Source organism: Zymoseptoria tritici, chromosome 5, assembly GCF_000219625.1.
Source record: "Zymoseptoria tritici IPO323 chromosome 5, whole genome shotgun sequence".
NCBI classification, from domain to species: domain Eukaryota; kingdom Fungi; phylum Ascomycota; class Dothideomycetes; order Mycosphaerellales; family Mycosphaerellaceae; genus Zymoseptoria; species Zymoseptoria tritici.
Genome location: NC_018214.1, coordinates 1,237,899 through 1,252,067, shown reverse-complemented (window position 1 = coordinate 1,252,067; position 14,169 = coordinate 1,237,899). Strand labels below are relative to the sequence as shown.

General features: G+C 54.5%; 7 protein-coding genes across 7 annotated transcripts; 3 read left to right on the top strand and 4 right to left on the bottom strand.

The window, feature by feature from the left end:
* Positions 1-3: 3 nt before the first annotated feature.
* MYCGRDRAFT_104494 (uncharacterized protein) lies at positions 4-712 on the top strand (the record flags this gene model as incomplete). The annotated part of the gene is made up of 2 exons (XM_003852588.1): positions 4-24; positions 90-712. The coding sequence occupies one exon, from the start codon at positions 194-196 to the stop codon at positions 614-616; it is 423 nt and encodes a 140-aa protein (XP_003852636.1).
* On the top strand, positions 683-1,823 carry MYCGRDRAFT_109491 (uncharacterized protein; the record flags this gene model as incomplete). The annotated part of the gene is made up of 2 exons (XM_003852589.1): positions 683-886; positions 945-1,823. The coding sequence occupies 2 exons, from the start codon at positions 690-692 to the stop codon at positions 1,588-1,590; spliced, it is 843 nt and encodes a 280-aa protein (XP_003852637.1).
* A 288-nt stretch (positions 1,824-2,111) lies between these two features.
* Positions 2,112-3,331, bottom strand: MgMLG2 (putative endo-beta-1,3(4)-glucanase; the record flags this gene model as incomplete). Its single annotated transcript, XM_003852139.1, has 2 exons — positions 2,112-2,934; positions 2,988-3,331. The coding sequence occupies 2 exons, from the start codon at positions 3,329-3,331 to the stop codon at positions 2,112-2,114; spliced, it is 1,167 nt and encodes a 388-aa protein (XP_003852187.1).
* A 931-nt stretch (positions 3,332-4,262) lies between these two features.
* On the bottom strand, positions 4,263-6,463 carry MYCGRDRAFT_93213 (uncharacterized protein; the record flags this gene model as incomplete). Its single annotated transcript, XM_003852138.1, has 4 exons — positions 4,263-4,689; positions 5,149-5,563; positions 5,963-6,238; positions 6,370-6,463. 4 exons carry the CDS (start codon positions 6,461-6,463, stop codon positions 4,263-4,265), a joined length of 1,212 nt encoding a protein of 403 aa, XP_003852186.1.
* Positions 6,464-7,258: 795 nt separating this feature from the next.
* MYCGRDRAFT_42293 (uncharacterized protein) lies at positions 7,259-8,077 on the top strand (the record flags this gene model as incomplete). The annotated part of the gene is made up of 2 exons (XM_003852590.1): positions 7,259-7,810; positions 7,883-8,077. 2 exons carry the CDS (start codon positions 7,259-7,261, stop codon positions 8,075-8,077), a joined length of 747 nt encoding a protein of 248 aa, XP_003852638.1.
* A 278-nt stretch (positions 8,078-8,355) lies between these two features.
* On the bottom strand, positions 8,356-10,151 carry MYCGRDRAFT_72103 (uncharacterized protein; the record flags this gene model as incomplete). Its single annotated transcript, XM_003852137.1, has 3 exons — positions 8,356-8,434; positions 8,498-9,527; positions 9,585-10,151. 3 exons carry the CDS (start codon positions 9,913-9,915, stop codon positions 8,356-8,358), a joined length of 1,440 nt encoding a protein of 479 aa, XP_003852185.1.
* A 1,215-nt stretch (positions 10,152-11,366) lies between these two features.
* MYCGRDRAFT_109489 (uncharacterized protein) lies at positions 11,367-13,840 on the bottom strand (the record flags this gene model as incomplete). The annotated part of the gene is made up of 6 exons (XM_003852136.1): positions 11,367-11,641; positions 11,696-11,777; positions 11,881-12,251; positions 12,305-12,736; positions 12,934-12,955; positions 13,409-13,840. 6 exons carry the CDS (start codon positions 13,838-13,840, stop codon positions 11,367-11,369), a joined length of 1,614 nt encoding a protein of 537 aa, XP_003852184.1.
* Between the last annotated feature and the right edge of the window lie 329 nt (positions 13,841-14,169).

The window sequence follows — 14,169 nt, the reverse complement described above, 5'->3', positions numbered from 1 at the left end:
AGAGATTCAACCTCTTGAATTTGGGTAAGTCAACATCAAACTCGGGCAATGAGATGGGATGAGTGTGCTAATATGTGATTGATGTCTAGGTGCTGAGCGCAATGCTCCGAGCAGCTACTACATTCCAGTCTCGCGACCACCGAGTCCAGTGCCAACTTCCCTGACACCAACGACCACGAGCAACGATGACTCCATGCACATCGATGACACCCGCGATCGTGTCTACGTCCGTGACTTGGATGAAGAACTGGCAGACGTCGAGTCGGACGAGGAGAAAGGGCTGATCTTTCTGCCGGACATCGAAGAGTACTTCAGCAGGATACCACAGCAGGTATTAAATCGCCGTCGAGACAGTGAGCATGAGGGTCAAGAGCTTGTACTGTACAGTGAGCCGAAAAGTCTGACTGTGGACGAGGGGCATGACTCTGTGAGGAAGGCTATACTGGAGGCCAGACAAAGGGCTCGGGACAAAGCAGTGGAGGAAGCAAGACAGCAGGATATGAATGCGCGGTATGGTCAAAGTGATCATGCTGAAGTAGGAGAGACTGCGCATGGGTATGCGGCAGGCTATGTGGTTGAGCAGGATCCAGATCCCGATGCGATGGAGGTCGATTAGAGTGCTGCGCGGTTCGCTGGGAAGGTGCGTTCACGTGCGAGAAACGAGATACCTTATGGATTCCAGTCATCACATGCCGCATGTACCACTCGAGCTTCGGTCTGTGCCACGCGCAGCAAACGGAACATCGCCAAGTCCCTACCAAGTAGCGGTCATCTTTCTCTTTCTCTTGCGCTTCATCATCGACAAACTCAAAGCGCAACTTCACGCCTCCATGGCGGACTCCAAGGCGATCTCAGACTTGCTCGCTCCAGGCACAGCTATACCCGAGTAGGTTGTGGTCGTCAGTTCAGTTTGCCAACGGTAAAGCTGACATGGTACCTTCTAGCTTCACAACTGTTCCGATCAAGGTGCAGGTCGGAACTCCTTCCACAATTTTCCACGTCAACAAGGATGTCTTGGTCGCATCTTCGGACTACTTCCAAGCCGCACTCGCTCCGGAGTGGAAAGAAGGCAAGACGCGCACCGTCGATCTGCCGGACGACGATCCAAAGAGCTTCGGCCTTTACCTCGCCTGGCTTCACACACGCCGCATGCACCTCAGCATTGACGGCGACATTACGGGAGGGAATTGGATCGAGGTCTTCAACACGTACGCGCTTGGCGACAAGCTGCTAGACCCCGACTTCAAAGATGCCTTGACTGATACGGCGGCCTGTCTGGTGTCAAAACCCAACTCGCGTGTCAAAGGCGTCACCATGCCCCTGCAGTGCGAGCTCCAAACGCTGTATGAGAAGACGCTTGTGTCATCAACTATGAGACGCATCATTGTGCACAAGTTCGCTCGCCTGAACAATTGGAACGACTTGATCTCCGAACACTACCCCTCTGCCTTCCTCAGGGAGCTCTGCAAAGCAGTGGCTGACAAGGCTGGTGAGACCCCGTTAGAGACGACGACCAAGGCGGCGGCTCGATGCGCGTTTCACGAACACAAGGTCGGAGCCGAGAACTGCTACCGCACAAAGAAGATATGAGCAGCCCACGCCAACCATGAACAGTGCATGCGCCGCAAGCGAATGTGTCTCGAAGAGCTAGTACGGTGGGCAATCACGGTCGGTCGGCTCCATGGGATGAAGTCAAGAGGATGTCGAACAGAACAACATGTCTCGAACTCTCGAGAGATTGGCGGATATCTGTTGGCATGCATGCTGTAGCTCTCGATATGCAAATCATGGCCAGTAATTTCTACATCACTTCCTGATTTCAGCCTGTATGACGATCCTGGCGTGCGCTTCTTCCAATTGCTTTGTCCGTTCTCTCATCGCCAATCCCCGACTCTGCCACCTTCCCTCAGTAGCGAGCCTCTGCCCTGTTGTCGCTCCCGTCTCGTGCTGTCGATGATACTCGATCGGAATAGACGGCGACAGCCGCATGTCTCAGGTTATGAGAAACGCGCATATGAAAGCAAAGGTGCGGTCGGAAATCAGAAACACGTTATATGTACAAATTCTATATGCCTAGCAAAACCGTCGACAATCGCCCAAAGAAGCCTCCCTCAAAGCTTTAGGCCACCACGCCTCTTATGCGCACCCAAATGCCTCGCATACTCCCGCTGCTCATCCTCCCGCTTCGCAAAGCTCGCAGCGCCATTCGTACCAGTCGACGAACCTCCTCCTTGAGCTTTAGGTGCGCTGGTTGGCGGAGCGGGCTGATACACGGTATTGGTGGATTGTGCAGCCGGGCCTGGATTAGCGGGCGCGTCGGACTTCTTATCGCCGTCCGTGTACACCTTCAGAGCATTGACGGACCAGTAGGCATCTGCAAAATCTTTGGGATTTTCTCGAACATATTCCTCGCAAGTGTCGGTCTTCTTCGCGCAAGTGCTGTTGCCCCAGACCGTTGGCTGGCCGGCCCAATCACCACAGAAGGTCGTATCGAAGAGAAGTTGCTGGTCCTTGAACGCCGCGCTGATGTCGCACTCGTCTCCAGTGATGAATCTCGCAAGAGGAGGCCCCCAGCTTGACGGGTCAGGACAATCCCCAAGAGCATCTGTCGGACAGTGTCCGCGGGGGAAGAACCACATGCTGATGCTGTCCGCCAACCACTCTGTGGCGTAGACGCCGCCTTTGTTCGCATTGAAGCCGGCACCATATGTGATGCTATCGTTCGTGGCGATTTGACATCCGCTGTTTTGCGTGCCGTCGCCTGAGAGACATTCCGTAAGAGTGACTTTGCCAGTGCCTCCAGTGTTGGTTAGATTTGTGCAGAGCGGTCCCGAGTGAAGAGTCATTTTGTTGCCGGGCTGATCGTGGACACCTTCCATAATGTCGATCTCTCCATGAGTTGGCCAAGCTGGACCCAAAGTCCAGAAAGCAGGCCTGGAAATGTCAGCGACTGTATTATTATTGAGGAGAACCACTCCGATGCTCACCATGTGCCGCAGATTCCTCCCGGCATGTGGTCCATGTCGATCACGATGAGTGCCTGGTTGTATACCTTGCTGGTCTTGATGCGCACGCTCGGTCGGCCTTTGGGTGTTACGTTGTTGCTATCGACAAACATTTTGATGTTGCCATCGGTGCTGTTGAGGAGACCCAGCTCCTCAGACGTCGTCCTGTTGCCATACTTTACGAAACCGTGCGTTGGGTCGTCCAGATCCCAGAACTCGAATTTGTCGAAGAAGCTTCCGTCGAAGTAATCATCCTCGAGTTTGTATGCCGCAAAAGCACTCCCAGCCAAGACCGATAATGAATGAAGGAGTGTCGTGACATGCATCGTGAAAGAATGGATGGATGCACAAAGGAATGGAAAATGCTATGCCCAGAGATAGAAGATTATCGCGCGTCTTCAAGACGGAGCGCGACGGAAATGGATACGAAAGTGTAATATCGGCAAAGACTCGTTTGTAGTGGGGGGTGCCTTGTATACATGTTCAAGGCGGGCGATGGCCTCGGATTTGGCGGCGGACGAGCCCTTTTTCGGGCCACACGTTTGCGACTTGCTCCAGAATTCGAGTCAGGCGAGTGGTCGAGAGGTTGTGATCTATCGAACTCTGCCGGATGCTCGGATCAAGACCTCAAGGGCAAAGAACAAGCCATATCCATACGAAGAGCATACGGAGGCTCAGACTGGCCCTGATAATTTATCCTCTGGCAGGCGGCGTCAAGCACGTGTTCCATATCGGACTTGGTGCGCACACAGCGGCCAGTGGCAGTAGTCTGCGATGCAGAAGTGAGAGGTGCGATCAAATGGCTTCAGAGGAGACAGCCGACTCGATCCGAAGGCGTGGCACCGTGAACGCAGCGGGCCAATCTGTGCAAGGGCCCTTGGACCCGATGCCGTGAGATGCAGATCGTTGGGTTTCATGCTTGTCGATGTTCCGAAAGGTAAAGGTGTGAGATGACCAGGAGAGGTTGATTCGCTTGAGGTTAAATTTCGGCAGGGGCGCTTGATAGCTAATTGAGTGGTGGCTGAAACGCTTGTCCACGAACTTAGCGTGGACTCCAGCAGCCCGTGCACGAGTGCGGCTCTGCGTTGACGCGATGTACAAGAGACATGAATCTGGTTTTTGCAAAGAAAAATGAAAATGAAGATGGGCCCATGACCAAATGTTCGGCGTCGTCTTCCCAAAGTCGAGTCGCATGTTAATGCAGGCCATGATGATCTAAATCGAGGCTCGTGGCGACCCTTAGTCTTACGCAGCAGCTCAGCAAGTAAGCATCATGACAAGCAACACGACAAGCAGCATGCTGGGCCAGTGCCTGTCGACCGTTGATCCTTGGCCTTCATAAGATATCGGCGTCGAAAGTGTGCCGCTGGTCTCAGAAGTCACTGCACTGAGTGTCCGTGGAGGCTGTAGAGCAGTGGTACAGTGGCCCGCTGAAGGAGATGTCGATTGGGGAATCGTCGTGCCGGGTCCGTCAATGGCAACACTTGGCAGCCGTCTGGAAGATGCTGCGCTGTTGACTATCGTCTGCGCGACAGGAGATGGCGTTGTCGTTTGAGGCACTGGCGAATTGGGCGCGAGGGCTCCTTCCGCATCTTCCGAGATCTGTGGAGCTGGTGAGGACAACACACGAGTTGAGACGGGATCCTGACCGGTGTATGGATCGAATATAAACGCAAGCTCAGTGCTAGATGATATCATTGGCGATGCACCGGCGCTTTCGGTCGCCAGAAGAGATGGTCGCATAGGTGTGGGTTCCGCCATATTGGCTGCTGAATGCGACGGCTTCAGTGGAACATCAACATCTGGAGGTTGCGTTCTGAAAGAAGCCTGCGATGAAGAGGGTTCCTCGGGCTGTCCATCAAGAGACGGTGTCCCAGTCGGGAGTATGACTTCTGGCAACGAAATATAAGAGCTCGACGTCGGCACGACATCTCCCCGCCCAGTCCTCGGGCCAGAGCTCGACGTCCGTATCGGCGCGACAGCAGGAACGCTCGCAGCCGGCTGGGGGACGACGGATGTGGTGACTGGTCGAGCTGGACTGGTAATACGATCGGCCACAGTTGCAGCGGTCAGTACAATGGGCGGATCATATCTGGGAGTGTCAGCCACCATCATGAAAGATCGTAGCACATACATTACTCACAGACCCTGCAGAGGCGCACCGCAGTCCTTCCATGCGGCGTCCATGGATCGAAGCTGCGCAGGCACGCTTAGAGTCGGGCTGAAGTGATTGTCCATGGTCGGACAACCAAACATAATGCAAGAGGGCTGCAGTTGATAGTTCGACGCTGGGGGCAAGCCCGTCAAATCTTCGTAGCGAACAGCGCCAAAAGAATTTGCCCAAGCTTTCCCGCCGAGCTGGATCTGCGTCGATACATCGCTTGGATTCATGGCGAGAAAAGTGGCGTGGTGTCGCTGTCCAAGATTAGAGCACTCGTTGGTTGCGTATGCCGTGGCAATGGAGATATAGACCGTGGGTGAGTAGAGCGTTGTGCCATTCAACACAGCAGACACGACTGTCGTCGATCCTGACGCATTTCCGGAAGGAACATCTGTCGCTGGAGGCCAGAAGTAAAGGGCAACAGTACCTCCATCCAACGTACAAGCCCCGCAGTCGCGACTTGTGGTGGTTGTTGCGAGCGTTGTGTACTTGCAATCAGGTGTAGGTGCCCTCCACTTAGTTGTGGTCTCCGCTGAAACAAATTCCGTATAGGCGGAGTAGGTTGGCACGGGCTTGCCCAGTCCCCAGACCGGTACGAAGGTCGTATATCCATCTTGTGCAGCATTCGGTCTGACGAATGTCTCATTCGCAGTGCTGAAAGAAGTGTACTTCGAATATCCAGTGACGGTCCACGTCGATGTAAAGCCCCCAGAAGTTATCACAGTAGGTTTCCAGTCAGGTCCACGAGGTGACATGTGGAAGTCGACGGCCATATAGCTACTCCACGATGGCTCACAGGTCTTTGCTATGGCGTTCGCGGCCTTTTGACAATCTGTGTCGCCAGAGTGGCAGTAAGCCGTGCATGGTGCCCCATCATCGGAGCAGTGCTCAGACCAGAGATTTGGAATCGCAGTAATAGTTCCATTGATGCCAACAGCATTAGTTTGAATGCCCGTCGGAAGGGTCTGCACTGCGGTTATGGTTTGGTGTGATGTTTGTGATGTTGACGAGGACGTATATGAAGACGATTCGATCTCGGGAGCGCCGGCGCCTTCTGCTGCTGCTGAAAAGGCTATGAGTAGTAAAAGAGATAACATCACTGGCATTCGAAGGCACTGAGCGGTCGGTCCTTCGACGCAATGGGACGACAGAGTCCTATAAAGTGCGATTTGTCCTGCTGCGACTTACATTGGCTCAACTCACCATGCTTTGCCAAACATAGATCTGCTCCAATGGCACCTTTGGAGAGCCCGGCAGTGGCCCGGCGGCTACAGTCGTCAAGCAATTCGACAGTCATTGTGGCTGCGCGCTTCGAAGGATGTAAAGTCGAGATCTTTGCAAGCTGAGATACAAGGGATGCTTGCGCAAGGCGGCTGTAGAATAATGCCACTTGACGGCACGTTGACGGACAGCGAGAAGCCGGACTCATTGCCTGCGATCCGCTGCTGTGTCGGTCTACGCAGATGTGGTCCGTACGCGCCCTTTGCCACGCAGAAATCCGGCGGCAAACCGCGATCGTGTTGTCGTCTCTTTAGGCGCCCAGACGGGCTTCAAGAACGCGGCACAGCGCCAGCAGTTGGAGTGTATGACTTGCACACTCTGCATGCGGTATGCTCTTCAATGGGCTTCGATCGTGACAGTTCCGGCATCACCACCAGTGATGACGGTGATGAGGTAGGAGAAAGATGCAGAGACGAAGTTCAACCGCAGCAGGAGGTCAGGAAGTTGCCAAGCCAGATGCTGACACCTAAAGGTATCTATCTCCATCTCACCAGACCCTCGGACCTCAAGTCATATGCGCGCTGACTGCACTTCTGTCTTCGTTCGACAGTCTGCTGTAACTCAATTCTCCAAGACGTGGAGACAGAGTGAAGCAATGCTGTGTCCTCGGGAGGATGGTCTTCTCGTCAAGATGACTCTTGACGAGCAACATCGGCCCGCACCGCAGCAGACTCTCTCAGCCTCGAGTTTCACTGATGACAATGCAGCGTAGCCAAGACGGTGATCGGCATACAAATATATCAGTGTATCGCTCTCCGATTGACATGTCCATGCTTCCCAACATCATGCAAATCTCACCAAGACCACAAGCATGACTTCCGAAAATCCCATCGTCTTTTACGACATAGCCTCTGATGCTCCCCGTCGGACCTTCGCTCCCAATCCATGGAAGACTCGCTTCGCCCTTAATTTCAAAGGCGTTCCCTACCGAACAGAATGGACACACATGCCAAACATCACCTCCGTGCGAGAAAAACTAGGCGTACCCGCCAACCGCACTCTCCCCGACGGAACTCCCTATCACACCTTACCCGTAATCCACGACGTCGCCAGAGGAGAGGTCATCGGCGACACCTTTGAAATCGCCCTCTACCTCGACCGAGCCTTCCCTGACTCTCCGTCCTTATTCCGACCCTCCACAACCGGCCTCACCGCAGCTCTAAACCAACACATCGACGGCCTCTTTACGAAACACGTCGGTCTCTGCAGCACCATGCCCTTCGACCCGAGCGTCAAAGACGAATGCATGGCCATCTTCGCCAAACGAGCGGGCGTCAAGTCTCTCGAGGATGTGAAAATGACGCCTAAGCAGCGAGAAGCCATGTTCGTATCGTTCGAAGCCGCGCTGGGCGAGCTGGCGAAAGTGTATCGGCATGAAGGCGGTACGACGGACTATGTCTGGCGGCAAGGAGGTACGGATTTGGCGCAGAAGCAGCGGTCGGGGAGGCAGGGTGCGGCGATGTTTTTGGACGGGGAGGGACCGGCGTATGGGGATTTTGTGGTGGGTGCGTGGTTGAAGATGATGGAGGCGAGTATGGCTACGGAGGACTGGACGAGGGTTAAGGGGTTTCAAGGAGGGTTTTGGGGCAGGGTGGTTGATGCGTTGAGCCCGTGGACGGAGATCAAGTAATAGCAGAGTGGCAGGTATTCGTCGGCGATGCATTTCCTCCAGACCAGACAGCACAAGGCAGAACAGCACGACTGAGGCCCGCGGGTTCATGAAGGTTGAAAGCCGGTGTTTGCACGACACTTCAAAGCGAGCGTGGGATAATTAACAAAAATCTACATGGTATCATCCGCAATAACCCAAAGCCGGTCCAAGAACGCTATGCTACACAGAATCGAATCAGGATGTATGTCGGCCTCCTGTGAAAGCCCTTCATGCCCCTTTCCACCACTTATGCCTATTCAAGGCCACCACTTCATCGTCCGATAACTTTCAATCACCGCCTCGACTTCCTGCTTCGATAATCGCTCGTGCTTCGGCCTGTGCAATATGTTAGCTTCAGACCTACCACACCATCAACATCAATAGGACCGGAATACTCACACGAACCCAACGACCTCCTCAAACCGCGACCCATCTAAACTCAAATCCGCATCCTTTAGCAGCTCCTTTTCCATGAACGGCGTCAGTGGCCCTCCATTCCCCTTCACGCCTGCTTTCTCCTGTAAATCCGCCCAATCGTCTAGAGTATCATCGTTCACATCATCCACCACATGATCCATATTCATCCTCGCAAAGGTGTTCACCAGCGCGTTGTAAAACCCGGTTTCAATGTCAAAGATCTCCTTGATGATATTCGCCAGCGTCCCTTGCGTTGTCTGTCCGCGATCGACGACGTTGAAGACGATTCGATCTGCGGACGCGGCATTAGGGATGGAGGAGTTCTTCGATCGCCATTCAGCTGCCAGCCAGATGGCGCGTGCGGCGTCTTCGACGTGGATGGTGTTTGTGCGGAGGTCGCCGCTCCAGAGCCATTTCATTGTAGCTTTGGGTGTTCGCGAAGAGTAGAGGCGAGCGAGAGCGAGTTGGGTGCCGAGCCATCGGCCTACGTATGGACCGTAGACGTTCGGCAGACGTAGAACAACGAGATTTAGCTTGGGAATCTTCGCGAGCTCGGTCTCCGCCGCGAGTTTCCACTTTGCTTGTTTCGTGTGCGGTTTTGTCGTCTTGTCCGTCTCTTTCTGCGGTGTGCGGGAGCCGTTGTAGACGCTACCCAGACTGAGCTCGACAAACGCTTTCACGTTCCGTTTTGCGGCCTCCTTGCCCACTGTCAGACTGAGCTCGTAGCTTCGGAGTTTGTACACTTCATCCTCCTGAGAGAAACGTGTCTCGCCGCCGCAGTTGAAGACATAGTCGAACTCTTGCTTGCTGCCATCAGCTTTGGCTGGAAGGTCGAATATACGTGATTGAGACTGCTCTCGCGATGCGTCGGCTTGGAGGAAATTGGTCGAGCAGGCTTCAAGATGTTCGGGTGCGAGGGAGGCCAGCTGTGGAAGCTGTTTATCGACTAATCGTAATGTCGAGGCCAATTTGTTGGAGTGGATGTATGTAGCTAGGAAACGGCCAATGTAGCCTGCAGACCTCCTTTGTCAGTTTCGTCCGAGGGGAATGTGGTTCACGTCATGCCTACCAAGACCTCCAATGATCAGGACCGCAGGTCTAGTATCCGGCTCTTCCGATTGTGGTGCATCGTTCAAGGTAGTTGTCTGCCCTATAGCAGGTGCTGGGTCTGACCCTGACGCTGTTGCGTCACTCGTTTCTTGAGGTACGCCATTTGTAGCTTGTTGCGAGTCGCCTGCCGCTGCTGGTGTCTGCTCAGCAGCAGCCAGATCAGCGATGGAACGCTCCACTGTCGTTTGCGCTTCGGTCTTTTCGGGAACGTCGTTGGTCTCGGCGGGTGCAATGGGTGGTTGATGAGCCTCCCCTTCGGCGGGGAGCTCTGGCGGGGCGCTATCGCTCATCGCGTCTTGCTCTCCCCTCGCCGTACCAGCTTTTCTATGCTCCTAGGATCGAGGCCCGTCGGCGGCGCGATGCGTGGACAGGGAACACGCTGGGAGACGGAGCTGCTTTCGACCGGAGTTGGGCGTTGTAAGCGTCGGGTTCTTCCTATGTGCTGTCGCTTTTCGCGGGAAAATGGGCTGACAGCCGCGAAATGTTGTCAGGTAGAGCGGTGGTGAGTCGCCGTGATTCAAAGGTTTCAAGTTGATCAGACGAGTGGACAGCGCAGAAGGAGCTCGGACAGAAGATCGAATGACCTGCAGATTGCGGTGCAAGAAGCTAATGTAATCATTCTGCTGCCCATGACTCTCCCGGCACTGCAGCGCAGCTCCCTGCGATTTCAAGACAACACTAGCGACGGTAGCGAAGGGTTCGTGCTGCCTTCATCGCTCGTGCAGCATGCAAGTTCCATTTTATTCAGGGGAGCGACGCCGATCTAAGGCAAGGTCCCGTTTGTGCAGTTGCTGCGATGAAACAGTATGTGGGCATTGCAAAAACGGCCCGCGATCTAACATTCGGAGCTCATCTACGAGCCATTGGAATCAAACACCGCCATGTTGTAGGCGTTGAACGACAGGGCTGGGACATAACCTGGCGGTTCTAGCATGACCTCATGCTCGAATAGCGTCATCATGCCTCCGGCAACGTGAGCAATCTAATGCACTTTGGCGAGATCACAGGGTGAGGCGACAGGGTATGCATTCGAGGAATGTCCGGCGGCCATCAAAGCGACTGTCCGTCATGCAAAGGTCCGTTGCAGTCGTGCAGCTCCGAGCCTGCGTGGCCGTTCACAGATTCATCTCGCCAGTGCTGTGAACCAATGGAGCCCGACCGTCATCGTGAGGCTGAGGTCGATTCATGCATCCGGCGGGGATCACCAACGCTCACGCCATTCACTCTCACGTCGCACGCGGCGCCGCGCCGTTCCGCCGTCAGTGAGAATGTCCGACGGCGAACAAGCGCCCCAGGGAAAGTGTAAAAGTGAATGGACGGCAAGATGAGATGATGTTGGAAATATTGCATGGTAAAGAGGTTCAATCGGTTTTGACCGGAGACTGGGCTTTTAGAATGCTGCCTGCTTCTTCTCTCTGCCCTGTCGTAATTCTGATCCACCTCGCGCATCTGCGGAAACCAATATGACTGCCAATCAACTGCTGAGTATAGGCTAAATTCAATACGCTTACTCGTCTGGAACAGCTGTCGCAGTTCGCAGTATCTCCACCGTGCAGCCTCTAACGCGTGGCATGCGCTCCTACGCTAGCACCATTGCAGCGCGGCAGGTTAAAGAAGCGTAGTTGAAGCATTTAGCAAAGCTTGCATCTGCGAGCATCCGAGCTGGCGGGTTCCCAGTGTAGCCAAGCGGTTGCCGAGAAGACCATCATACCAACCGTAGCACAACATGGTCCTACGTCGCTCAATCGTCCTCAATCGGCGTGTCGCAGAACAAACAGCACAGCTCCTCAGCTTGGGGTTCGCCATTCGGGCCTGAGATGATGATCTCGGTATGCGTCGCGGGTTGTGCTTGCGGACTTTCCGTCAACCCTTTCAAGAAGACTTCCGCGGTGTATGTGCCCTTGGAGGCTTTGGCGACGGCAGGTGAGGTGGCGCTGATGGTGAGATTCTTCGGCCGACCTCGCTTCTTCGGTGCGGGTTGTGTGCCCTTCTTTTTCGTGGTCGAGGTTTCGTCGGCTGGGAGACGCGTCAGTGGTCGGGTCAGCAAAATTTCACGAGAAAGTCACCTACCGGCGCGTTGCGCCGCTCTTTCCGCGATGCACTTGACATGCAGCCATTTGCGACAGGCTGGATCGGAACACTGCAATATCAACTGATCCGGGTTTTGAGGTGCCGAGTCGATGCATATGAGGCGCAGTTTCTGCTTCAGTCAGCGCTGGCGCCCTCCAAAGTTGAACTTCTCCACTCAGACTCACCGAGTATGTCCTCGTTCCCGTGTGGTCCAACGTTTGACGCCAAAAGTATTGATCATCTTCCATCATCGCACTGTCGTCCTCCTTGTCGTCCCAATGGCGAACGTCCAGGCTTCCATTAACAGCCATCGCATCGATTACGTCCATCTGGTTGGTGGGTATCAATTCGTTCTTGCCATGGTACGACTTTCGACCCGTGGGTAGATCCTCTGGCCGGTTCAGCCATGCTACGCGAATGAAGACGTGCTCCGAGTCCAGCGCCCGAACTTCCAACACCTTGGCTTTCCACTGACCCGCGACGTCGATCTTAGCGTCGTCGGACTCGTCTGCCTTGACCAGAATGCATTGCCCTGTCGCGATGCTCTCGGAGCCCACTATTGTCCTTGTCAGAAATGTCGTCGCTCCATTTTACAGATGCGAAACCTACCCGTAAACTTCTTGTACCGCCTCAAGCTATCCCACTTATCCTTAGGCTTGACCTCGTATTGCACCGACAAGCGGTCCTCCCACAGATCGTCTTGGATCAACACAGCCGCTGCATCTCTCTTTCGTTTACGCGACGCTGGTGCTGTGCTCACAGTGAATGGCGCCCCTTGCTTTTCGAGGAAGGCCTTCAGCTTCGACTTTTCAGCTTCGGTCAACTCTGGTGGCTGCGTCGTGGTATTTGGCGATTTGACGTTGTCGGACGCGATCTGCTTCGTTGGTGCGGCGGGTGTGCCATTGGATGTTGCTGCCTGCTTCGCTTTCTTGCCGGTCTGCTTGGTGCGCATTGCGACTGTATTTTTCGCGCGCGCGCGTGTGGACTCGAGGTGAAGTGTCGCGTGGGTTTCTTGGTCGCGCGAGTCGTCGCACGAAGATGCTCAATGTGAGGAGAGTAAGTTGCTGATGTCCGGTCCACTGCTGAGCCTCGAGTTGTGGTAGTTGTAGACGATGTAGTGGTGTCGAAGTGTCGCGACGAGGCTGGAGGTGGTCGAGTCCAACGCGCTGTCGCAGATTCCCGTAGTCTAGTTCCCGTGCCGACAACTGGAAGCGAGCATCGCTGCTGAGTGAACATACTTATGGCAAGAGTACACGAAAGCTGTAGGGCATTCACACTTTCGATCTGACATGTGAAGGATAGTAGACATTGGTGCATGTGGCATATCGCTCTAAACGCTTCAGATCTCATGACTGTGATGAGCTGTTCGCCTCATAGCATTCACTTTCACTCAAAGTTCGCTGTCACAAGCCTGTCCATGACCATTGTTCACACGAAGGTGGGGGCTGTCGACACCAATTTACCTTTCAATTCGATGAAGGCGAGCCACGAATCCGATTTCACGTCAAGCTGAGGTACTCCCATGTGACAAGGACGAAGCATCGATCAGGTGAAGACCGCGACCAGAAGTGTCTCGTCAGACCCAACTTCAGCGCAGCAGCCATCACCGGTGCTCGTCGTATTGCCTTCTCGAGGATAAACAAAGGCATAGGCTATTCGAAGCATTCGACGTACTTCCTTGTAAAGACAAAGCCAGTTTGTAGCACTTCATACCAAGGTCGATGCCGGGATTGAAGACGAGGGCAAAGGATGCAAGAAACCAGGAACAACACGATCAAGGTTCACGTCAGCATGCCGCCAATGCAGAGCCGCGTACTTCGACGTGCGATGATCGATTTGCTCCTTGGGACGTGGCGACCTGCGCGGCCTTCCGCCAATACTTCCAAGCACCGAAAGTCCGTATAGCGTATTGGGCGTGCAGTCAGATCCGGTGTTAAGGCGTCCATACTCCGCGGCGCCGATGCTCGTCAGCTCGATTTGTGCAGCAGCGAGCGGAAGTCTTGGACATCCGGTAGGTGGCGCTGCAGGTGGGCGTTGAAGGCGTATTGGCGGATTTTGTGACTTGGCCGCGGAAGAAGCGATATTATTGTTATTGCTGTCTCCACGTCTCGATACTTCTGGTCCCAGTCCAGCTTCTGCATTCATTGATGAAATACTTTCGACCGCAACCCCGTGATATATCGCAGCATTCACGACTGTGTTCCATCTCGAAAATCTGGAGAGCCGTCTCAACAGACTCCCGCACCGACCCGCTGGGAAAGGTTAAAAACGTCACCACTTCAAGACTTCTCGACTGTCACTCTCCGTGCGGCGTGGGCGACGGGCGTGTACGAAGCAACGCGCGAGAGCCGGCAACATTAACCCCGTCCGTACCGTACAGTGGAGACGACTGTGGAGTGGAGTCCGCTCGCTGCTGTCGTGAACAACTAACTATAGCAAGCGCCATCCGCCGCGCCTACACCTCCATCCGATAC